The sequence below is a fragment of the Stegostoma tigrinum genome, chromosome 11 (assembly GCF_030684315.1).
Source record: "Stegostoma tigrinum isolate sSteTig4 chromosome 11, sSteTig4.hap1, whole genome shotgun sequence".
In the NCBI taxonomy this organism is placed as follows: Eukaryota; Metazoa; Chordata; class Chondrichthyes; order Orectolobiformes; family Stegostomatidae; genus Stegostoma; species Stegostoma tigrinum.
The window spans coordinates 16,023,641-16,049,414 of NC_081364.1; the positions used below are offsets into that span (position 1 = coordinate 16,023,641).

At 41.9% G+C, this 25,774-nt stretch overlaps 1 protein-coding gene across 1 annotated transcript in view; it reads right to left on the minus strand.

Moving 5' to 3' along the window:
• celsr3 (cadherin, EGF LAG seven-pass G-type receptor 3) overlaps window positions 1-25,774 on the minus strand; it is a 262,123-nt gene that overhangs the window by 16,626 nt on the left and 219,723 nt on the right. The window contains exons 29-33 of the mRNA XM_048547414.2: window positions 24,258-24,384; window positions 23,007-23,126; window positions 16,235-16,371; window positions 14,905-15,023; window positions 5,793-5,966 (exon numbers count right to left, since the gene is read on the minus strand). Coding sequence (XP_048403371.2) covers window positions 5,793-5,966; window positions 14,905-15,023; window positions 16,235-16,371; window positions 23,007-23,126; window positions 24,258-24,384 — 677 coding nt within the window. The remainder of the gene's footprint in view (window positions 1-5,792; window positions 5,967-14,904; window positions 15,024-16,234; window positions 16,372-23,006; window positions 23,127-24,257; window positions 24,385-25,774) is intronic.

The window sequence follows — 25,774 nt, forward strand, 5'->3', positions numbered from 1 at the left end:
TATTGAAGAATTTTCTAATTTTGTCCCACGCTCCAAACTTTTCCCATAAACATGCAAGTTAGTTATTTTCAAGTACATGTCCAGTTGTCTTATTAAACGATCTTACAGAATCAGGTTTCATTACTGGTTTAGACAGAGCATTTTACATCTTAAGAACCACATATGAAAAGAAATTTCTCAGTTCCTCTCCAGTTCTTTTGGTAAATATTTTAAAAATAGGAACTCTGGTTACTTAATCACTTAGCAGACAGAACTGTATACCCCTCCTTGCTTGATGAAACATGTCATTATTTTGAATAACTCTACTACTTAAACTTTCTTGCTTTAAGGACAGCAACCTTAGTTTCTCCAATCTAAATCCTTTACAGCCATTTATTGCACAATCCTTTACCTGTTACTTCATCAGATGACTGAATCAGATTATTCAGATATGGTTTACCTTGCTCATGTCAATGTTGACCATCTCTTATCATCTCACGAGACTCCAAAAGAGAATTTGTTTTGTCCTCAAAGTTAATCTGTGTGGTTTTCCACCACCAATGTCAGACTATTTGGCCTGCAGTTACCAGAAACTCCCCCCACACTTTTTGGGCAGGGGAGCAAAATTCTAATCCTCTGGTCCCATTCCCATATCAAAGGAATACTGACAGATTGTCATCAGAGAGCTGAGTCCACAATCAGATCAGCTACAATCTTGTTGAATGGCACAGCAGACTCAAAGGGATGACTGGCCACCTCTGGCTCCTAATTCATGAGTTCGTAATTAATTAGTATACAAGCTAAAGACAATTTGATCATTTCTCAAAAAAAATTATAATTAGTGTTAAATTGGTAAACAAAATGTATTGGAGTTAGATAGCAAGGGCTAGATTAGTAAAAGTCACTGATTTTTTTCAGTAAATTAAAATCTTATATATATAAATAATAATAATAAAGTAAACACATTTCAGTCGAGCTCCCTACAAAATAATATTAGAATAAGGAAGCCAGGTGGATTATGAAGTGGTCGGTCAGTCTATATTTATTTAAGTCTTATTAAATCTAATAAAGATAGCTATGATAAGCTCCCTCGATCTCAAGGAGTGAATGTCCTGCTCCAGGTTTTGAAGTTTGAGCAACAGCAGGTGTGACTGTGGTGCATTTGCAAAGTTGAGAGCTTTGTGCAGCACCCAAAGTGCTGTTGGGAATACAGTTCCAGAATTTTGACTCAGGGACAGTGAAGGAATAGTAATGCTGACTCCTCAGGTTAGTGAAATGCAGGCAGGGCAGATGGATGGCAAGCAGAATGTAACATGAAAAAGGAAAAACAAGGTATACAAAAGATTGGGAGGGACAGCACTAGAGGCAGACATTGTAAGGTTTTGGACGTAAGGTGTTCAGGAACGACATGAAAAGAAGTAGCAGGGATGGCAGCATTAATTTGGAAGAAAGGGGATTCCTGTTACGGGTCTTAGTTACTACTAAAAAACAGAGGAACCATTGCACTACTAGGTGCACTCTGCAAGTCAACAACCAGTGGGAAAGGTATAGAAGAACAACTTTGCAGGAAATTACAGGGAGGTTCATGATCTAAAGTGCAGTCATTACGGGGAACTTAAATGATCCTAACATAGATTGTGATAGTAACAGTGTAAAGGGCAAAGAGTTTTTGAAATATACTCAGGAAAATTTCTAGGCCAATAAGTTTAGGGCCTAATGAGGGAGGAGGCATTACTGTTTATGGTGGAGGACAGTGATTGGAGTGTCATAAGGATTAATTCAGGTCTGGAAAGCAAAGATGTAATTCAGATTAAAATTAGGAGAGGGCCAATTTAGTGAGGAGAACACTGATCTTGTCCAGGTAAATCAGAATCAAAGAATGGCAAGCAAAGCCATCATAGGTCAAACGACTGCCCTTACAGAGGAGAAGGCTCAGGATATAATTGAGATATATTCCCAGGAAAAGGAAAGATAAGACAAACGAAGCCAGAATTCCCTGGGTGGCAAAAAAGATAGAGCAAGATGAAGCAGAAAGACATTGCCTAAGACAGATGTCAGTTTGATAATGCAAGTGTAAATCAAACTGAATAATGAATGTGCAGAGGGCAAGTACAATCCATAAATTAGAGAAACAAAAAGGGTGTGACAGAAGGAATTGGCCACCTAACCCCTCAAACCAGAGTTTTCAAAAAGCATAGAAATAGTGAATAACTGGTAAAATATCAGGCTGGAACAATTAAGAACCAAAAAAGGGGATTTACACATCAGGACAGTAGGATGGCTGAGATACTAACTAATAACTAACATTTTCTTTACCAAGGAGTATGCCATCAAAGTCATAGTGAGGGAGGAAGTGCTTAAGACCCTGTTCAGATTAAACATTGAAAACCAGGAGACATTAAAAAGGCTGGCCATACTTAAAAGCTGTTAAGTCACAAGAAACAGATGAGATGCATATGGAGATACAGGAAGAAGGAAGGAAGGAAATTGTGGAGCCTCTGATCTTAAGTTTTCCAAATTGTTAATACAGGAGGTGGTACTAGAGAATTACAGAAATTACATCCTGCTGATCAAAAGCAGAATGATAAACTTGGCAACCATATGTCACTCAGTTTAACTTGCATGGTGGGAAACTTTAAAAACAGTACACTGGCACAAATTTAACAGTCACCTGGACAAATGTGGATTAATCAGACAAAACTAGGCAGAGTGCAGCAAAGATTCACTGAATTAATTCCTGGGATGGTATAACTGTCCTAAGGAGATTGGGTCTATTCTCTAAAGAAAAATGAGAGATGATAACACTGAAACTTACAAAACTTTTAAAACGCTAAACAGGGTGGATCCAGAAAGAATGTTTTCTCTGGCTGGGGCAAGCAATGGGGTTGGCAAGGATGCTCAGAAATACTAGTCAGATAATTTTTCGCTGTTTGTCATGCAAACCAATGAACATCCCCAGGACAGTCAACTCTTGATTCTGAAAAGTACCCAGTCTACCTCAGTTTACCCTGGAAGCTTATGGTCTTTCACATCTTTGAGTAACAGCTGTTTCATGCTATTAATCAGTAGAAACAAAAGTTATATTCTACGTTAAGAACATGCTGTCTTCAAGCCAAAAAGTTAAAAATATGTTTTCTCTATTACAGAAATAAGTAATGTGCTCTATCGATTTTAGTGCTGGTGTGATGCCAGGTGTGCAAGCTGTGACAAAGACTCGTGGACCATATCAAATAGAATATCCCTTTGGTTTTTCACAAGTAGACGATATTGACAGTGCCCAATCAGTCCATGCTTGCAAAACTCTCAATGCTGTGTGCAACATTTGGTTGATAACCTGGAATATGTAAGAAATTATGCTGACTACCAATTTAGGAATGGTGATCGGGCTGGTGGTATGGTGCATTTGCTTGCAGTTGAAACTAACCCTTGAATTGGTCGTCTTGTGAAATGGCCCGAGGAAAATTTTCAACAATATTTCCACCAATAACTAAAATTATCTTAAATGAAAGTCTTTTATTCTATGTCTCTTTGGTACTGACAAAAGATTAAGATTTCCTTTAACAAAGGTAACAAAGGTTTTCAAGGTAACAAACTGAAATAGCTTTGGGTGTTTTCAACTGATCAATTGGTTGGCCCACACTGTGAAATGGGCTATAATTTGGCAACTTTTCTTTTCCTTTAAGCTTCTCATTCATTCAGCTTGACTGAATGCTTTGAATCCATCTGGAACACAAAGTTTATTAGCCTACAGTTGATCCCAGGGTATAGTTTTCAGGGATAGTAGGAACTGCAGATGCTGGAGGATCTGAAGAAGGGTCTAAGCCCAAAACATCTGCTTTCCTGTTCCTCTGATGCTGCTTGGCCTGCTGTGTTCATCCAGCCCTACACCTTGTTATCTTATACAGTTTTCAGGCATTTCTCAGTAAGCACTGGGCTACAGAACCCATCCTGCTCTTTGAATAATGCCCACCATATAGTTGCACAATAAAACCGTAGGGTGCAATTTCTATTCTCAAGGGTCACTATTGAATATCTTCAAGGCAGAGGTAGATTGATTCTGTTGCCCATCAAGAAACTAAGGGATAGATGGCAGTAAGGAATTCAAAATGGCAAACAGATTGGCTATGATATTACTGAATGGCACAGCAGGTTTGAGGGGTTAAGTGGCCTACTTCTGCTACCAGATGTATGTTCATACATCTTACCATCATTTATTTAAAAGAGCTATTTCACACCTATGGTAATAGGACCATTTAAGAGAGTGCTGAGATATTTAAAACGCTACGTGTGAATAATGAGGTGCTAAATGCATCTGTTCAAATGAACAATTAACAGATTAACATTTACAAAGTGGAGATGTGAATGATTAAACAGCTGCTCAAGTGTATTTAGAATATTATATTCTTTATTGTAGACTAAATATATTGAGCAATTACTCAAACTGAGAGAAAGAACGACAGCAGTTGTGTCCCCCAGAAGCACAGTAGAGCAAACTGTTTCTGTTAACATTTATTGGAAAGTCACAATTCTAATTTAAATCTCAATATGAACTTCTATTGAAAAACAGCAAATTATTCCAGTATTTTAGCAAAATTCTGCATCTTTAATTGGCTACACAGAATAGAGCAGATTCCCTACAGTGTGGAAACAGGCCCTTTGGCCCAACAAGTCTACACCAACTCTTGGAGCATCCCACCCAGATCCATCCCCCTATAACCCACCTAAACTACACATCCTTGAACACTTCAGGCAATTTAGCATAGACAATCCACCTAGCCTGCACACCTTTGGACTGTAGGAGGAAACCGGAGAACCCGGAGGAAACCCATGCAGACACAGGGAGAATGTGCAATCTCCACGCAGACTGTCGGCTGAGGGGGGAATTGAACCCGGGTCCCTGGCACTGTGAGGCAGCAGTGCTAACCACTAAGCCACCATGCCACCTTAATTCCATAATTCTAAATTAAGACACAGTCAGATTTTCTCTAGCTGTGTGGCTAGAGTAAAGCAAAAACAAGGAAACTGGGTTAATGAAACAAAGTTAGCCTAAATTTCCAATGATTTATTTAACCAATGGAAAATTAAGACCCTCAGAGCATCCCACTCAGACCCATTCTCGCTAATCTGCACATCCCTGAACACTACGGGCAATTTAGCATGGCCAATCCACCTAGACTGCACACATTTGGAGAGTGGGAGGAAACCAGAGCACCCAGAGGAAACCCTCGCAGACACAAGGAAAATATGCAAATTCCACACAGACATTTGCCTGAGGGTGGAATCGAACCCGGGTCCCTGGTGCTGTGAGGTAGCAGGGCAGACCACTGAGCCACTGTGCCGCTCTCAATTGATGTAACTGGAATCACACAACCCATGATGTCAAATCAAAGTGGTGCATAACAACACCCTAAAGCAGTCTCTTTAGAGTTTCATTCCATTTGATTTGGAATCACCTGGCTTTTCTAAATCAGTTTCAACGTAAGACTAAAACTACTTACGTGTAAGATAAAATGGTATAGTATAAAAGTTGCAATGATTCATACACTGATCTCAAAATTTCAAAGGTTGTTGTCCAATTCCATTTCACATAGAAACGTGGCTTAGACCTCATTGGTCAGAGCTGTACCTGAAAGCAAGCTCCAGAGGTTAAATGATGTTAAATAATAAAATCCCATTACAGAAACAGAACTTTGTATCTCCAACCAGTGAAAGTATGTTTCAATCCTGATCCATTTTGTCAGCTGAAAAAAGATTCGTTGCATTTGAGATAAATCTGACAAGGAAGAATTGCCATTTTGTCATTTTCGACTTACCTTTAGGAGTTGTATGCAGGGGATCAGTAAGCAGCCGTTCACTGTTTGCCGTTCGCTTAAATCGGCGTGGAAAGCGTCCTCGATATCGTTCATTTTCCTCACTTTCTGATGACGCTAAAGAAAGGCTACGTTCCTCATCCAATGACAAATCACTATTAGTGTCAGAATCATTGTCTGTTCGCAAGAATAACAAAGTGTTAACTTATTGTGTTAATTTTTGCTCTTAAAGTCTAATCTAGAATGTAATTACCAATAACTGGATAGATCCCTCTAAATAGACTTCTTTTTCTTTCTTGCAGTTTATAAAGGGTAATCACTCTGCTGTGAGATATTAAGAACTATCAATGCTGGTGTCAGAGATAACACAGTGTGGAGCTGGTGGAACACAGCAGGCCAGGCAGCATCAGAGGAGCAGGAAAGTTGACATTTCGGGTCGGACCCTGCTCCTCGGCTGCTGCCTGGCCTGCTGTGTTCATTAGATTAGATTAGATACCCGACAGTGTGGAAACAGGGCCTTCGGCCCAACAAGTCCACACCGCCCCTTGAAACATCCACCCAGACCCATCCCCCTATAACCCACACACCCCTGAACACTATGGGCAAGTTAGCATGGCCAATCCACCTAACCTGCACATCTTTAAACTGTGGGAGGAAACCGGAGCACCCCGAGGAAACCCATGTAGGCATGGGGAGAATGTGCAAACTCCACACAGACCCTGGTGCTGTGAGGCTGCAGTGCTAACCACTGAGCCACCGTGCCGCCAGCTCTACACTGTGTAAAAGTTACCTGGATGCTTGTGATTTAGAAATTGTTGCTGGTGATGGAAATGATGAATTCTTCATGGATACAATCATGCACCATCGCTTGACCATTGTTTTAATGCTAACAGTAATCATTTACTTCGACATCTCACTAATGTGAAGCATCTGCTCATATCACTAATAATCAATTGACATTTAAAAATATTAGACATGCACTTGAAGGGTCATAAACTAAAAGGCTTTGGGTCAACAGCTGGATAATAGCATTCGACAGAATAGCTCTTTCTCAGCTGGCAAGGACATAAGGCAGGTCAACTAGCCTCTTTCTTTGCTATAAATGTCTACGACTGTATACAATTCATAGTTACACTCTGAAAATGCATTCTTGAATTACCCAGCTAATACTAAAGCAAAACAGCTGTGAAATAAATTATTCCAGCAGTTTTTATTCCCCTAACTTTCATGGTAATATGTTGTTGGACTGGCATTTACCCCTATCCTGGACTAATAATCCAGAGGACATGAGTTAAAACCATACCATGGAAGCTTGAGAATTTGAATGCAGTTTGGAAAATCTGCAAGTAAAAATGCGGCATCAGTAAAAGCGACACAAAACTCGTCATTAAAAACCCAATTAGTTCACTAATGTCCTTAAGGGAAGGAAACCTGCTGTATTTACCAATCTGGCCTGTATGCGACTCCAGTCACACAACAAATGTGTCTAGGTTTTAACTGCACTCCGGCTAACAAGCCACTCAGCTGGTAATTTGGGATGGGGAACAAAAGCCAGTTTTGACTGTGACGACGATATTCCAAATCAATTTTTAAAAATTAAAATTAGATGGTTTTTGGAATTCTGTGTCATACCACCATTTCGTGTTGATATAATTTTGTTACTGTGATCTTGGTGCTTAACATCAGCTGCGCTAAACACATTAAAAAAATCCCAGGAAAAGCTGCAATTATGGAGATCAGTGATAATGGGAACTGCAGATGCTGGAGAATCTGAGATAACAAAGTGTGGAGCTGGATGAGCACAGCAGGCCTAGCAGCATCTTGGGAGCACAAAAGCTGATGTTTCGGGCCCAAAACGTCAGCTTTTGTGCTCCTAAGATTGTGTTCATCCAGCTCCACACTGTTATTATGGAGATCAGGCAGCTTTTGTGCACAGAAATGGAGTTAATGTTTCAGATTACATCAAAAATTTTAAGACCATCAGACCAAAGGTCATCATTGAACTGAAATGCTAACTTAGTTTCTTTCTCCATGCAGACACGATGACCTGTCGAGTAACTGTGGCATTATCTGTTTCTTTGTGATAATAATTCTCACAGTTAATCATTAGTTTACAATGTATTTAATTGAAGTAATCTTAAGTATGTTCTCTGCAAGAAAAAAACAACCACTGGGCATTTCAAAGCATGTGACAGTGAATGAAACAATGAAATGCAGCCACTGCTTTAACATGGCAGTCAATTTGCACACAGCAAGCTTCCACAGACAGCAAAGTAATAATGATCCAATCTCTGTTTTTGTTTGATACTGATGAGAAAAATATACAGGGCAATATTCTGGGGATAAATCTGCTCTTTGAAATAATGCCAAGGTGGGGGATGAGGCCTCTGTTTAATGTCTCATTCAAAATCTTGGTGTGCAGATACATAGATCCCTTAAAATGGCCACCCAAGTGGACAGGGTTGTTAAGAAAGCATATGGTGTTTTGGCTTTCATTAGCAGGGGGATTGAGTTTAAGAGTCGTGAGATCTTGTTGCAGCTCTATAAAACTTTGGTTAGACCGCACTTGGAATACTGTGTCCAGTTCTGGTCGCCCTAGGAAAGACGTGGATGCTTTAGAGAGGGTTCAGAGGAGGTTTACCAGGGTGCTGCCTGGACTGGAGGGCTTATCTTATGAAGAGAGGTTGACTGAGCTCAGACGTTTTTCATTGGAAAAAAGGAGGAGGAGAGGGGACCTAATTGAGGTATACAAGATAATGAGAGGCATAGATAGAGTTGATAGCCAGAGACTATTTCCCAGGGCAGAAATGGCTAACATGAGGGGTCATAGTTTTAAGCTGGTTGGAGGAAAGTATAGAGGGGATGTCAGAGGCAGGTTCTTTACACAGAGAGTTGTGAGAGAATGGAATGCGTTGCCAGCAACAGTTGTGGAAGCAAGGTCACTGGGGACATTTAAGAGACTGCTGGACATGCATATGGTCACAGAAATTTGAGGGTGCATACATGAGGATCAATGGTCGGCACAACATCGTGGGCTGAAGGGCCTGTTCTGTGCTGTACTGTTCTATGTTCTAAAAGATTGGCATCTCTCTGGCAATGCACCAGGTCTTCAGTACTTCATTGGAATGCCAACCTTGATCTTTGTGCTCAAGTCTGGACCTTCTGATACACAGAGCCACTCAGACACTAAGTCTATATAGGTTTACTTAAGATTTCCTTGCTTAACCTATATCTGTCTGTTGTATGGCCCTGTAGAGCCATTGTCTTTGAACAACTGATACACAGTTGACTATAAAGATTATTAAAAAATGCGTTATTTGTCAAGGCTCATACTTTACAATGGACAGAAATGTGTGTCATGTTGGAACACTTCCATCTAGAAGGACAAGGGCAGCAGATACATGGGAACACCACCACCTGCAAGTTCCCCTCCAAATCACTCAAGATCCTGATTGCAAATGTCCTTCAATGTTGCTGAGTCAAAATTTCTGGAATTCCATCCCTAAGGATATTGTGGGTCTACTGGCAGCACATGGGCTCCAGTGGTTCAAGAAGGCAGATTTATCCTAGGTTGCTCCGGGAAGCGAGAAAGGAGGTTGCTAAGCCGCTGGCAAAAATCTTTGCTTCCTCACTCTCCACTGGAGTCGTACTGGAAGATTGGAGGGAGGCAAATGTTGCTCCTCTTTTCAAGAAAGGGAATAGGGAAATCCCTGTAAATTACAGACCAGTCGGTCTTATGCCTGTGGTCAGCAAGGTTTTGGAAAGAATTCTGAGGGATAGGATTTATGACTATTTCGAAAAGCATAGCGTGATTAAAGGGAGTCAGCATGGCTTTGTGAGGGGTAGGTCATGCCTTACAAATCTTATTGAGTTCTTTGAGGAAGTCACGAGACAGGTTGACGAGGGTCGAGCAGTGGATGTGGTGTACATGGACTTCAGCAAGGCATTTGATAAGGTTCCCCACGGCAGGCACATTCATAAAGTGAGGAGGTATGGGATACAGGGTGATTTGGCTGTCTGGATTCAGAATTGGTTGGCTGACAGGAGGCAGAGAGTGGTTGTAGATTGTAAGTATTCTGCCTGGAGGTCAGTGTGGAGTGGTGTCCCTCAGGGCTCTGTTCTTGGGCCTTTGCTCTTTGTAGTTTTTATAAGTGACTCGGATGAGGAGGTTGAGGGGTGGGTTAGTATGTTTGTTGAAGACACAAAGGTTGGAGGTGCCGTTGATAGAATCAAGGGCTATTGCAGGCTTCAGCGAGACACTGACAGAATGCAGAGCTGGGCTGAGAAATGGAAGATGGAGTTCAGTGATAATGATTTAATGATTAACTGTGCGAATTATTATCACAAAGAAACAGATAATGCCACAGTTACTCGACAGGTCATCGTGTCTGTATAGAGAAAGAAACTAAGTTAGAGTTTCAGTTCAATGATGACCTTTGGTCTGATGGTCTTAAAATTTTTGATGTAATCTGAAACATTAACTCCATTTCTGTGCAGAAAAGCTGCCTGATCTCCATAATAACAGTGTGGAGCTGGATGAACACAGCAGGCCAAGTAAGAGTATCTTAGGAGCACAAAAGCTGACGTTTCGGGCCTAGACCCTTCATCAGAGAGGGGGATGGGGTGAGGGTTCTGGAATAAATAGGGAGAGAGGGGGAGGCGGACCGAAGATGGAGAGAAAAGATGAAAGGTGGAGAGAGTATAGGTGGGGAGGTAGGGAGGGGATAGGTCAGTCCAGGGAAGACGGACAGGTCAAGGAGGTGGGATGAGGTTAGTAGGTAGGAGATGGGGGTGCGGCTTGGGGTGGGAGGAAGGGATGGGTGAGAGGAAGAACAGGTTAGGGAGGCAGAGACAGGTTGGACTGGTTTTGGGATGCAGTGGGTGGAGGGGAAGAGCTGGGCTGGTTGTGTGGTGCAGTGGGGGGAGGGGATGAACTGGGCTGGTTTAGGGATGTGATGGGGGAAGGGGAGATTTTGAAATTGGTGAAGTCCACATTGATACCATATAGCTGCAGGGTTCCCAAGCGGAATATGAGTTGCTGTTCCTGCAACCTTCGGGTGGCATCATTGTGGCACTGCAGGAGGCCCATGATGGACATGTCATCTAGAGAATGGGAGGGGGAGTGGAAATGGTTTGCGACTGGGAGGTGCAGTAGAAAAGGTATAAGTTTTTGTTGCAAGAGATGTCCACTGCCATGCAGTTTTTGAATGTGTTCTGTACATCTTGTTATCACCCTTGATGAGGCCACCAAATTTGTTATGATCCCATTTGGGGCCAGTAACATTCTTATTTAAAGTAGACAAAGTTTAAAATCCCAGGTTACTAAGAGAACAAAGCCAAAAGATTCTATCCTTTTTGAACGAATATAATAAACTTTATACCATACAAGGCTGGAAAACTAAAACAACCTATAATATTCAAATAATTTAAGTTCTAACATGCAGAAATAACTCTGAAGTAAATGTGAGTTAACAGAATTGTTGGTTTTGGACGAGAAAGTTTGGACCTGTCGATCTGCATCAGCTGTCTGAGCATTTTAACTTAGAGCCAGTCTCTTGTCCGTTTCCTGTAATCCTGAATGTTTCTATTTAATCATTCGATACCGTGAAATCCTCAGCTGAACCTGCCTCCACCACATTGCCAGGCAGTGCATCCCATTCACATTCTACAAAAGCTAACTCAATTCAATTCAGTTTTTTTGAAAAAAAAATTCTCATGTTTCATTTGCTTTTTTTGCAAAACACTTTAAAACTATGCTCTTTGGTTTTTTTTTAATCTGTTTATGAGTGGGAACAGTCTCTCCTTATCCACTCTGTCCAGACCCCTCATGATTTTGAAAATGTCGATCATATCTACTCTTAGCATTTTCTTCTCTGAGGAAAACATTCCCAGCTTCTCCAATCTTCTCCTAGGGGTTCACCCCTGGAATGACTCTCACAAACCTCACATACTCTCAAATGCATTCACATCCTTCCAGCACTGTGGTACCTGGAATACTCCTCAGGTCGAACCAGCGTCTTTTACAAGTTCATCATGACCGCTCTGCTTTTGTGCTCTATTTCTCCTTTTATGAAGTTTTGAAGACTGAATACTTTATTAACAACTTTCCCTACTTGTCCTGCTACCTATAATGACTTACTTACACATACACCCAGGTTTCTCTACTCCTGTACATTATCTGAAATAGTACCCTTGATCTGAGACTGTCTCTCCATATTCTTTGTACCACTTCTCCAAATTGCCACCTATCTGTCCACAGCACCGAGTCAATGTCTTTCTTTACAATATCTCTCTGGTTTTATATTGTCTAGAAGATTGAAAATTGTCCCCTGCAGACCAAGATCTAGACCATTAGCCCACATCAGGAAAACCAAGGATCCCACTAAATTTCTGGGGAAGTCAAACCTTCAAACCTTTTTCCAGCCTGAAAAATACCCAAAATACTCTTTTGTTCTATATTCACCCAATTATGTATAACCATTTCTATTGTCCCTTTTATTCCATGAGCTACAACTTTCCTCACAAGTTGCTGTGATGCACTATATCAAACACCTTTCATAAGCACCACATCTTAGACCTTCCCCTCACCAAAGTCCATCTGCTTTCTCTTCAAAAATCTCCTGCACGTTCATTAAACAAGATTTTCCCTCAACAATACTGAATCTTCTGAATCAATACATATTTTTCGATGAGACTCTTAGTTCTGTCCCAAATAATTGTTTGCAGAAGTTTCTCCACCACTGAAGCAAATTTGACCGGCCTATATTTGCTGGTGTATCTTTACAAACATTTCAAACAATCGCATAAGACATGAAATGTCTAGCATATCCCTCTTACTTAGGGAAGACTTATCATTTTGGAGTTATTAATGCATTCAGTGATATTGAAGGAAGTAAGTCCAGTCTCAGTACCTTATCAACTTGAAGCAACAGCACTTTATCCAATATTGAGCCTTCTAGTTTGCTGTTTTGTTGGCATGCCTTAGGCTTGAGCTAATAGACAAACTGTGGTCAAACATCCTGCACAACATATTAAAAGGCAGATTCTACCAATTTCTCAGCAATCCAGCCAGACATTGTGAATCAGCACATCTCATTAAAACTTCTCTTCCATCAAAAATAATTCCAAACCTTCATTTTCCAAGATCTAGGTGCTGGAGCCTTTTCGAAGGAGCTCCATCTCAGCTTGCCTCAGTAGCTGTGCACACTCTAATACCACAAACTCTTCTCCTGAAACCATGTTCCCAGAATTCCTGAAACTGCTTGTAAGCATCTAATAACTAGTACAATCCCAGCTTTGTACCAAAGAGCAGGCTACACAGAGACAGCTCTGCCCCTGGATTTCCTTCAGTTTCCAGGCTGAAACTTGTCTTTCTTTTGCAGCTGAGCTGACCAACATCTGAGGTTGCCTTCCTCTGTTTCAGCCAGGCTATGATGTAGAGGTTCTGGCGTTGGACTGGGGTGAATAAAGTTAGAATTCACATAACACCAGGTTACAGTCCAGCAGTTTATTTGAAAACACAAGCTTTGGAGCCTCAGTCCTTCTTTAGGACTGATGCTCTGAAAGCTTGTGCTTTCAAAATAAACCTGCTGTCATGTGATTTCTAATTTCAGCCACACTATAAAGAGGTACTGCCCTTGCTCCTCAACCATGCTGCTGCTAAAAACTACTCACCTCCCAACTGCTTAATCTGTTCTCCTGAATCTACAACCCCCTGGGTTTCACATCGCTGTGCTCCAGTATGTTATCACTGGCCAAGTTCAAGCTCCGAGCAGAATTGCACTGCCCATTGGCTGTTCTTCACCTTGAGCTGCAAGAAGCCAGCTCATAGCAGCACTTTAGCAATAGTGTTTTCTATTCTCTGTATCCTAAAAATGATTAACACTGACTATTTTAACTGACCCTTAAACAGATCTCAGTAGACTTAAAAAAAAACTCCAAGGACCAACCATTGGAACATCCTGAGACTTGAATGTTACAACCTTCTGAGGTTACTGGTTTCCAGACAAACACTGAAAACCGGACTTTATCATTATATATTTTATTGAAGTTGCAGGCCAAGGACAGACCTGTATCCTTGATGCGGAACATGCCCCCTTTACAACCTGGATAAATTTGGCAAAGATAACTTCACACATATCAGCTTCATGGTTGCTCAATTGCTCTGAGTTAGAGTAAAGAGGTCTGCCACTTTAACTGCTACCTTCTTTGGGGAAATACTCTGGTCTATGTATATGGGTTCAGAAGCAAGCTTTTGCACAGTCAGACCCAAAAAGCAGATTAAAGTCAAGAAGATCTCCCAGTCGGTTTTAACTTCTGGCAACACTAGTTTTGTTTGCAGGGTTGCTTCCAATTATATGTATAACACAATGGAACAATATTATGAACAAAATTGAACATTTGTGTCAGATAGCATCTGCATATCTCTCAATAACATGCAATTCAAATCCTATCAATGAAGCTATACGGCTAAATTTCCTCTTTGTTTACCTTTCATCCAAACTTCCCCCAGTCTGTCTACTAGGGTTAACCAGTTAGCAAATCAGTTTGACACTGGTGAGCAGTTTAAAGCTGCAGTAACTTTCCATTTTTCCAGTTTAGTATACCACCACATGCAAGGTGGTCTTCTCCAAATATACACCACTCTGATTTGGAACTAATCACTATCTCTGGATCAAAATACTGGAACATGTTTCACAGTAGCACTGTGGATATATAGGCTTCAGCAGTTCAGGAAGTTGGCTCACTACTTCTCAAACAAAATCATGAATGAACAACAAATGCTGGCAGAGACAGAGATGCTCATGTCTCATGAAAGAATGTTTTTAACAAGTTGAGTAGGATCAATAGTGTGATGAATTTTATAGGGTACAGGACAGGAATTGGTTTGATGAACTGAATGGGTTTTCTTTATTTGAAGGTTTAGCTTGGCTAACGTGCCCTGGGGCAAAGCTGACATTGCCATGAGCTGAGGTGCAGCAGCACTTCAATGAACATCATAGAAAACTCTACAGACCAGCAGTGTTCAACGTTGTGAAAATATAAAATCTATTGAGGAGAAAATGTATAGAATAGAAGTGATAGAATATATAGTGATATTTTGTAATAATCTCACCTCCTCCTCCACCTGCATCCTGTGGTCGATGAAACATTGCAACATCTATGTCAGTAGGCCCAGTGTGACCCAACAAGGTTTGATCCAAGGCAGAACCCTGTTGTACCAACAAATTTTCTCTGAGGGTTGCAAAAAAGCAAAAAAGATTGAGAAGAATGCATAATGAAACCAAGTACACCTTTTTGTTACATTTCAAAAAACTGGTTGGTGAACTCACTTTTCATGTTTGGATCCTGAATTAGAATTCGGGTCAAAAATAGGACCGTGAAAACCAATTTTCTTTAAGTTCTGCAATTATATATTTTTTGAGGGCTCTAATTTAGATTATAACTTGGCTATACACAAGTTGGGAGTACACAATTGGTCTCTGGTTCAACTAAGGATATACAATCAATTTCTTTGTGCTGTAAGTGTAGGCTCAGCCATTGGTTAAGGCAGGGTTGGACACAGCAATCACACAATTTCTTGTCAAAAAATGGTCGCGTGGCAAAGTACCAGTGTAAAACTTACTCTAGTGAACAGATATCAACACCAGTGTAAAACTTACTCTAGTGAACAGATATCAACACCAGTGTAAAACTTACTCTAGTGAACAGATATCAACACCAGTGTAAAACTTACTCTAGTGAACAGATATCAACACCAGTGTAAAACTTACTCTAGTGAACAGATATCAACACCTCGAGGACAAAAGAGTTATGAAGAACAGAAAATTCAGGACAAGAAACCTGGTGGAATGTGCTGCAAGATAAAACAGAAGAATTCAGGTAACTCTCTTCACTTGACTTGGTGCCTGGAAATGAACGTGGAATTGCAACCACTACGGCAATAAAAGCCCCTAAACTCAGTCCTTCTTATTGCAGTCCAGTAACAGTGGATGCTACATCTCTATCTCTAACCCAACGTGTCTTGAAAGCTATACTGCCTGGTTCTCTTGGAGACAGACTGAAACCAACTTTGGGCAATGCATTCTTCAGGCACTCTCTTGCTTTTTTCATTGGATAAGGAGACTGAGGCAGTTATGTCTCTGATGACTCAATCACATTGCCACCTTCGTTTTCAGGCATCAGCAGTATGCGTTAATGTGTCAAAATATAAGGTATGACATCTAAAGTTACCTTTCTGCCCAAAGTACACCATTCCACTTGGTGGTAACAAGGACATAGTATCACCAGTCTGAATACAGAATCCACACTTATCGGCAGAGAAGTACAATTTACATTTTTGTTGTCATTTCTTTTCATGATAGAACTTCATATAAAAGCTTTACAATCTACCAGTGTAAAAACGTGATGTAGCTTTTCCAATTGGCTATTTCCTATTGGCATACCTGAGATAGCCAGGCTGGCTGGAGTGAGTCCGTGCAGACCGGGCAGTGCTAACTGATGATATTGTTGATGTCCCAAGTGTTATCCGATGTAATCCGCTTTCCTCAAACAGTGATGTGTTATTGTATGGATGGGAACCCTAGAAGCACAAGAACAAATATGTCTACACACTAATGTCTCATGACGGTGTGGCGTTCCCTTTTAGGAGATTCTTACACATTTGCTATAAATGCAATATGCTGACTTCTGTGAACAGTCACAAGTTATTTAAGCAAGTACAAGCTTCTGGAGGATCACTTAACAATCTTCGCAGGGCTTGCGGAGCTGTGTCAAGCGATGGTCCCCAATAAGGGAACAGTCCTCCCTTTAAATAGGATTCTACATCACAGTCAGTCATGTATGCAAGATACAATGTTTTACTTCCCCATAGTCATATGCCTAGCAACAGTGATAGAACATGGCTTAATCAACTAACATAGCAAAGGTCAGCTGCCCAAAAACAATGTGAACAACTAGACAGTGCCTCACTTCTCAATCGCTGCTCTAGACAGTTCCGTATCCTTTTAGCCTTAGTTCAACATTTACAGAAAGCAGAGTATAATTAGATTAGCACATTTTGTCTGCGAGACAGAGGCACCCATGGCACAGCTTAGCACCTAATTTCTTACATGTCAGCAGAACAAATACTAACCCTTTAACATTTCAGCGGGAACTTGCTGTACCTAGAAGTGAATGGAAAACCACTGGCAAACAAGTGAACTGAAATGAAACAGCTAGAATCCTTAGAGTGATGTGGCGAAATGAGATAAAGTACCGATTTAATTCTGCTGTACACTCCACCTTTACTGTGAAATTTAAATCCAACAATCATGATCTCTCCTATGCACTGTAAGTATGCGTGGGTACATACTTCTTATGAACAAAATGTTGATACCAGAGGAAACGGTGGAACACAAACACAAAGATCAATTCAATGTGAAATTTTCAGTGGCAAATGGATTGCCATTATGTATCTGTGATTAAACTTTAGTATATACTATTCTAAATTAGAAATAAATGGGTTCTTGGTTTTCAGTGTTGTGAAGGTATTCATGTCGTTTTGAGTTATCTTTGAGACAAAATTTTCTGAAAATCTGTGATAATTTCTAATATCATTCTTGAGCATTAGGGCTTTCCTACTGAATTCAGGACAGCTTGGCCAGTTTCTTTATCAAAAGATAGAAAGGGGGTTGTTTGCACTGGTGGGTGAAACTAGAACTAGGGGGCATTGCCTCAAAATGAGGGGGAGCAAAATTAGGATTGAGTTGAGAAGGAACTGCTTCACTCAAAGAGTTGTGAATCTGTAGAATTCCCTGCCCAGTGAAACAGTTGAGACTACCTTGTTGAATGTTTTTAAGGGAAAGATAGATTTTTGAACAGTAACGGAATTAAGCATTATGGTGAGGGCAGAGGAGTCCATGAAAAAGATCAGCCATGATCTTATTGAATGGTGGAGCAGGCTGGAGGAACCAGATGGCCTACTCCTGCTCCTATTTTTTATGTTCTTATCTTTTTCTGTAGCAGAGACCAAGATTCCAAGATGGTGTGCTGCCTCCCTGGGGCCAGGGTCAAGGATCTGAGTGGGTACAAGATATTCTGAAAGGGGGTGATGAGCGTCCAGAGGCTGTGGTTCAAATTGGTGCAAAGGACATGTGAAGGAAGAGAGATGAGGTCCTGCGAGGGGAATTTAGGGAGTTTGGTAGAAAGTTGAATAGCAGGATCTCTAGGGTTGTAATCTTGGGATTTCTCCCAGCGTTACATGTTAGTGAGGCCAGATGTAGGAAGATAATATACAGTTGAATGTGTGGCTAAAGAGCTGGTATAGGATAGAGAGTTTCAGATATTTGAAACATTGGGATATCTTCCAGGACAGGAGGGACCAGTACAAGAAGGACAGGTTACACTTAAACTGGAGGAAAACCAATATCCTGGCAGGGAGGTTCGCAAGTGTCACTCCGGAGGTTTGGGACCCAGAGCAGTTGTTCAGCATGCAGAGTGATTCAGAGAAAGGTACAGGTTAAGTCAAGTATGTCTAACAAGAAGAACAGGCAGGACCAGGTCAGTGAATGTGGTAAGACTGGCAGTCCGAAGTGTTTTTATTTCAATGCAAGGAGTATAACAGGTAAGGCAGATGAATTTAGAGCCTGGATTAGTATAGGAGACCACAATATTACAGCCATTACAGACGCTTCGTTGATAGAAGAAAAGAACTGGCAGCTCAATAATTCAGGATTTAGATGTTTCAGGAATGATAGACAGGGATGTAAAAGTAGAGACAGATGTAAAAGGAGTGGGAGAGTTGCACTGCTAATCAAGAAGCATGTCGCAGCTGCAATAAGAAAGAACTATTGAAGGCTCATTTAGCAAGGCCTTATGGGTATGGCTCAGGAATAAGAAAGGGGCAGGCCCTATGAAGGGATTATACCATAGGCCTACCAATAGCCAGTGGGAGGGGGAGGAACATGAAAAGATGTAAAAGCAAGGTTGTTGCAATGGGTGTTTTTAATTTCCTAAATATTGATTGGAACTCCCTTCATGCCAGTGGTATAGATGGGGCAGAATTTATTAGATGCATCCAAGGAGGATTTCTTGAAACAACATGTAAGTGGTCCCGTTGGGAAAGGGACTAGACCTTGTATCAGGGAATCAGCCTGGCCACTGAGTCCTCTACACTGGTACACATATGCATCCTTCCCCTTTCGTGAACTAGTAAACAAAACAAACCTTCCCTCTTCCTTATCTTCTTAAGCCAGATGCAGAAAAGGGTAAGACTGGTCCTCAGGTGAAAGGACAAAACTAGTGGAAGGCCAATTATAACAATATTATGCAGGAACTGAATAAACTAGACAGGGGGACGCTGTTTCAGGGTAAATCCACATCAGATATACGGGAGTCTTTTAAAGGCCAGTTGATCAGAGATCAGAAGCAGCATGTTCCTGTGAGGATGGCAACATTCAGGAATCCTGGATGACAACAGATATTGAAAGTTTAGTCAAAAGTTAAAAAGAAGCATTTGTAAGCTTTCAGAAACTGAAATCAGAAGAGGCCCTTGAGGAATATAAAGAAAGAAGGAAAGAACTTATGGAATTAGGAGGGGTAAATGGGACCAGACACGTCCTTGGCAAATTGGATTAAAGAGCATCCCAAGGTATTTTATACATATATTAGGAGCAAAGGAGTAACTAGGGAAAAAGTGGGTCCACACAAAGACAAAGGAGGGAACTTATGCATGGAGCCAGTGAGAGTGGGCAAGGATCTTAATGAGTGCTTTGTATTGGCATTCACCAATGAAAAGGACATGGATGATTGTAATTTTAGGGAGGGGTATGTTGACATTCCAGGGCATGCAATATTAAGAAAGTGGTGATTTTGGGTGTCTTGAAATACATTCAGGTGGCCTGATGGGATCTATCCCAAAGGGAGGCAAGAGAGGCGATTGCAGGGACCTTGGCAGAGATCTTTGTATTCACTTTAGCCACACGCAAGGTCATGGAAGACTGGAGAATAGCTAATGGTATTCCTTTGTTTAAGAAGGACAACAGGGTTAATCCAGAAAATTACAGGCCTCTGAGCCTTACATAGGGAAATTATTAGAGAAGATTCTTATGGAAACGATTTACTCACATTTGGAAAAGAATGGGACTTTGTATGGGGGAGGTCTTGTTTCACAAACTTGATTGAGTGTTCTAGCATTGGATGTCAGATAAGAAGTCTGACAACAATGTTCGAGTTATTCTTACAGACATCTGTCCTTTATTAGTATCCTTACTCACAGCATAATAGAGTAACAGAATACGAGTTTGATTAATGTTGCAATTAGTTTCCAGTCTTAGGTGCACTGTTGTCCAAGGGATGGAATGTCAAATCACATGTAGTTCTTACATTTCCTAATTGACTAATTGAAACAACAAAGAAAGAGATGTGGAATATGACAAAGAAATAATGATGACATTGTTATTTCGTGCAGGACATATAACATTTTAACTGTGTTATTTTCCCACTGCTTACTCACATATGGAATCACTGTGATCAATATGTTTACTTTTGGCACGCATATAACTAACTTGTCCTACATTTGACAAAGAAATAATTTTTCTTGCAGGTTCAAACCTTCACTCATCTGATATCCTTGCCTCAACCGTACTGTATCTGGAGACAGTAAGTGGAGTGGGAAAATCTGGACCATAGCCATGTGCCTTGTGGATGTGGATTAACAGTGATATTGATAATGGTTTTCTAGCTGTTTATTCCTCTCACTTGATTAGCTGTGTGATTATGATCTAATGGTACATGCAAAAGGAGAAAAGAGGGGAAAGGATTATGGGTTCAGGATTAATTATGGTCAAACAGAAAATAAATGCTATGCAGTTGAGGTGTCCCACAAGACAATGAGAAACAGTTTAGAGTTTTAATACAATTTCTGTTTTACTTGAAATGGTTCACTATTTAATAGTAAAATGTGAGGCTGGATGAACACGGCAGGCCCAGCAGCATCTCAGGAGCACAAAAGCTGACGTTTCACTTCATCAGAGAGGGGGAAGGGGGGAGGGTTCTGGAATAAATAGGGAGAGAGGGGGAGGCGGACCGAAGATGGAGAGAAAAGATAGGTGGGGAGGAGAGTATAGGTGGGGAGGTAGGGAGGGGATAGGTCAGTCCAGGGAAGACGGACAGGTCAAGGAGGTGGGATGAGGTTAGTAGGTAGGAGATGGAGGTGCGGCTTGGGGTGGGAGGAAGGGATGGGTGAGAGGAAGAACAGGTTAGGGAGGCAGAGGCCGGTTGGACTGGTTTTGGGATGCAGTGGGTGGAGGGGATGAACTGGGCTGGTTTAGGGATGCGGTGGGGGAAGGGGAGATTTTGAAGCTGGTGAAGTCCACATTGATACCATTGGGCTGCAGGGTTCCCAAGCGGAATATGAGTTGCTGTTCCTGCAACCTTTGGATGGCATAATTGTGGCACTGCAGGAGGCCCATGATGGACATGTCATCCAAAGAATGGGAGGGGGAGTGGAAATGGTTTGCGACTGGGAGGTGCAGTTGTTTGTTGCGAACCGAGCGGAGGTGTTCTGCAAAGCGGTCTCCAAGCCTCCGCTTGGTTTCCCCAATGTAGAGGAAGCCACATCGGGTACAGTGGATGCAGTATACCACATTGGCAGATGTGCAGGTGAACCTCTGCTTAATGTGGAATGTCATCTTGGGGCCTGGGATAGGGATGAGGGAGGTGGTGTGGGGGCAAGTGTAGCATTTCCTGCGGTTGCAGGGGCAGGTGCCAGGTGTGGTGGGGTTGGAGGGCAGTGTGGAGCGAACAAGGGAGTCACGGAGAGAGTGGTCTCTCCGGAAAGCAGACAGGGGTGGGGATGGAAAAATGTCGTGGGTGGTGGGGTCGGATTGTAGATGGCGCAAGTGTCGGAGGATGATGCGTTGTATCCGGAGGTTGGTGGGGTGGTGTGTGAGAACGGGGGGTATCCTCTTTGGGCGGTTGTGGCGGGGACGGGGTGTGAGGGATGTGTTGTGGGAAATGCGGGAGACGCGGTCAAGGGTGTTCTCGACCACTGTGGGGGGAAAGTTGCGGTCCTTGAAGAACTTGGACATCTGGGATGTGCGGGAGTAGAATGCCTCATCGTGGGAGCAGATGCGGCGGAGGCGGAGAAATTGGGAATAGGGGGTGGAATTTTTGCAGGAGGGTGGGTGGGAGGAGGTGTATTCTAGGTAGCTGTGGGAGGCGGTGGGCTTGAAATGGACATCAGTAACAAGCTGGTTGCCTGAGATGGAGACTGAGAGATCCAGGAAGGTGAGGGATGTGCTGGAGATGGCCCAGTTGCACTGAAGGTTGAGGTGGAAGGTGTTGGTGAAGTGGATGAACTGTTCGAGCTCCTCTGGGGAGCAGTTCACCTGGGCCATCTCCAGCACATCCCTCACCTTCCTGGATCTGTCAGTCTCCATAAGCAGAGGTTCACCTGCACATCTGCCAATGTGGTATACTGTATCCATTGCACCCGGTGTGGCTTCTTCTACATTGGGGAAACCAAGGGGAGGCTTGGGGACCACTTTGCAGAACACCTCCGCTTGGTTCGCAATAAATAACTGCACCTCCCAGTCGCAAACCATTTCCACTCCCCCTCCCATTCCTTAGATGACACGTCCATCATGGGCCTCCTGCAGTGCCACAATGATGCCACCCAAAGGCTGCAGGAACAGCAACTCATATTCCGCTTGGGAACCCTGCAGCCCAATGGTATCAATGTGGACTTCACCAGCTTCAAAATCTCCCCTTCCCCCAACGCATCCCCAAACCAGCCCAGTTCGTCCCCTCCCCCCACTGCATCCCAAAACCAGTCCAAACTGTCTCTGCCTCCCTAACCTGTTCTTCCTCTCACCCATCCCTTCCTCCCACCCCAAGCCGCACCTCCATCTCCTACCTACTAACCTCATCCCACCTCCTTGACCTGTCCGTCTTCCCTGGACTGACCTATCCCCTCCCTACCTCCCCACCTATACTCTCCTCCCCACCTATCTTCTTTTCTCTCCATCTTCGGTCCGCCTCCCCCTCTCTCCCTATTTATTCCAGAACCCTCACCCCATCCCCCTCTCTGATGAAGGGTCTAGGCCCGAAACGTCAGCTTTTGTGCTCCTGAGATGCTGCTGGGCCTGCTGTGCTCATCCAGCCTCACATTTTATTATCTTGGATTCTCCAGCATCTGCAGTTCCCATTATCACTATTTAATAGTTTTGTTTTTACCGAGAGCTGAGGTGCTCGTGTTGTATCATCACCCTGGCTTCTCTTTCCAAGGCAAGCCAATTTCCAGGCTTCCTGCACTTCTTCACTCAGGATACAGAACAATATTAGGACTGCCAATCCCTGCAGGAGATTAAAAAAACCAAAAAGCACCATAAGCACAAAATTCCACTTATTCTGCAGGCCAGATATTAGACACACCTTTATAACTCACACTGAAATCCTAAATGCATTGAGTATGTACAAGTTGGCCTTGATGTTTAATGTAATGCATTATAGAATGATAAGGTCAGTGGGATTTTCACTCTCACTTCCATGCTAATCCAGGTTTATTTTGGAGTCAGCTCAGAATAAATCTGGCACTGCAACTTATTCTTTAAGGTGATTTCCTATTCACTTTAAATTTATTTTATGCCTGTGACATTAACGTAAAACCTATTTCCTAACCATAAAAACACATTATTGAAAGATGGAGGGAAAAAGTATAACAGTCAAACTTGCTAAGAAGAAAACAGCAAGTGGAGAGAGGGCAGGTTTGAGGGGAGAATGGAGAAACTTAACCAAGCACAGTCCTATGCAGTTAACAACAAATCTGAAAGAATTGGAAGATAAATGAAGCAATCACTGGAATTGAAGCTAACTGCACATTTTAAAGGAATGATCCTTTACTAAACTCCACTGTTAATAAGCTGTCACCTGCTCCTGTTTGGTAATATAACGTAACGTAATGTAACGTCATGGTTGAGCACCATGCTTGAAGGTTTGTAGGTTACATTATTGCTGAGTAGAATGGTCTGCATACTCTGGAGTTGAGAACGATGACAGGTACTCTTGTTGAAATGCATAAAGTTTCCAGAGCTTTTGACAGAATAGATGCTCAGAATCTACTAGCACTGCCAACCGGGGCTGGAAACAAAGGTAAGGTTGAGTAATTTATACTTTACATGCTAACACCACATTGATTTCCTAACTTTTGCCTACTATGGAAACCTGTGCTGATAATGATGATACTGTAATGGATGACAATATGACAAAGGCATGCATTCAACTGTTACTTTCAAACAGTATATGAGGATTTGAGAACATTTCAATGAAACTGAATTCTGAGATAAGCTAAAGTTACATACTCAGTAGATATGTTAAAATAATTTTCAATTCATAACCAATAAGAAACAATGGGTTAAATTCCACCACTCAGGCAAGAGACTTGAAAACATGCTCCCATGCAGACTGCTAGTGACAGTAAGTGTTTACCTGTAAACAGCAGAGAACAGTGTAGAGGTAGTGAAAAGCAAGGATGCTGTTGTTGACAGCCATCAGCCCGAAAAGCCATGTGGCGCTAACAACAAGCAGCAGAATGAAGGAGCTTCGAATTGTAGTACTGGAGAGACAGAGAACCAGAGAATAACCTTCAGGTGCCAGAGCATGGAAACAATACAGCATGTTGGTAGATACAGCATACTCACCAATGCTTAATGCAGAAATGTGCTAGTGAGGAACAATGGGGAAGGGCTCAGTACAGGAGAAAAGAGTGAGCTGTTTTCAACAGGGTCATGGTAACTTGACAAATATAGTTATGTTAGCTAGATGAAACTGTCAGGAGCAGATATGAGAATTTAACAGCAGTTTAAAAAAACATACTTATTATAATTAAGCGAAATGTTGTAGATTGCTAAAGTTAAGGATAAGGTAGAAGTCTCCTAACCAGGAATTTATGGGTTCAAGTACTGAGCATGCCTGACACTAGAAGGTGTCTCTCATCTCAGTCAGGGTGGGTGTCCCAATTCCTGCATGGTGACAAAGGCTTTTAACATTGATGGAGGGTCATGAGGCATGGTACATTTTACTGGTGTCTATGCAAATGAAGTTACATCACTAGAAATGTGCTGATCACAGATGGGGAAAATTATGTACGGCAAATTGACCTAACATCCTGATGAGAAGTCTGCTCCTAAGGCAACAATGTGGGAGGCTTGGGTGGGTCGGGGTGGGGGGAGAGGGATGCAAGAGGACAAATTATTTTGGGGACAAAAAGGTAAGGAAGGAGAGGTCCTGGGGGTAGCGGCATCTACTCACACAGAACTGATAGGTTTGAAGTTAGTGTAGGGCCCAGGTTTAATCCCAGCATCCCAGTTCCTCACACATCGCTTGGTAGCCCTAAGCACGTAAATAAAAATAAGGCCTGGACAGACATCAGAGAACACCCGTTTTTCCAGAAGTATTTGCAGAGGGGACAGTGCTCAAACAGTCAAGGTAAATTGCGTACTCTGGCTAGAAAGAGGTTAACTGTCAGGAAATTGAAATTTACGAGTCCAGAGAAATTTGCTCAATGATGGCATACTAAATATTGTTGTTAAAGGAAAGAACATTTTAAAACATGGCTTTCAACTTGGAAACTCTAGGTACAAAATAGAATCATAATATTCACTCTATGAACTCATTTCATTTTCAAATATTGCTTTTTTTTTCTCACAGTTACAACATTTTATGTCTCTCGTATGGTAATAACAATTTAATAAAGGAAATTAAAACCAATTTTGTCAGCTTTTATTTCTTTTAATTCCCACCTTTAATGTTTTGCCCTCCAGCCTTTATGATGGAGAGTCAATCATGGTATGCACTGTTAACATCCCAACCAGATTCAGCAAAAATATTCAAAGTTAAAGACATTTGAAAACTGAAATGATGAAATCATATTGAGGATAGTCACTACGCTTTGAAACCAGTTAGGAACAGTGACATCTCCAACACTGTTTACTTCTGATGCTGGT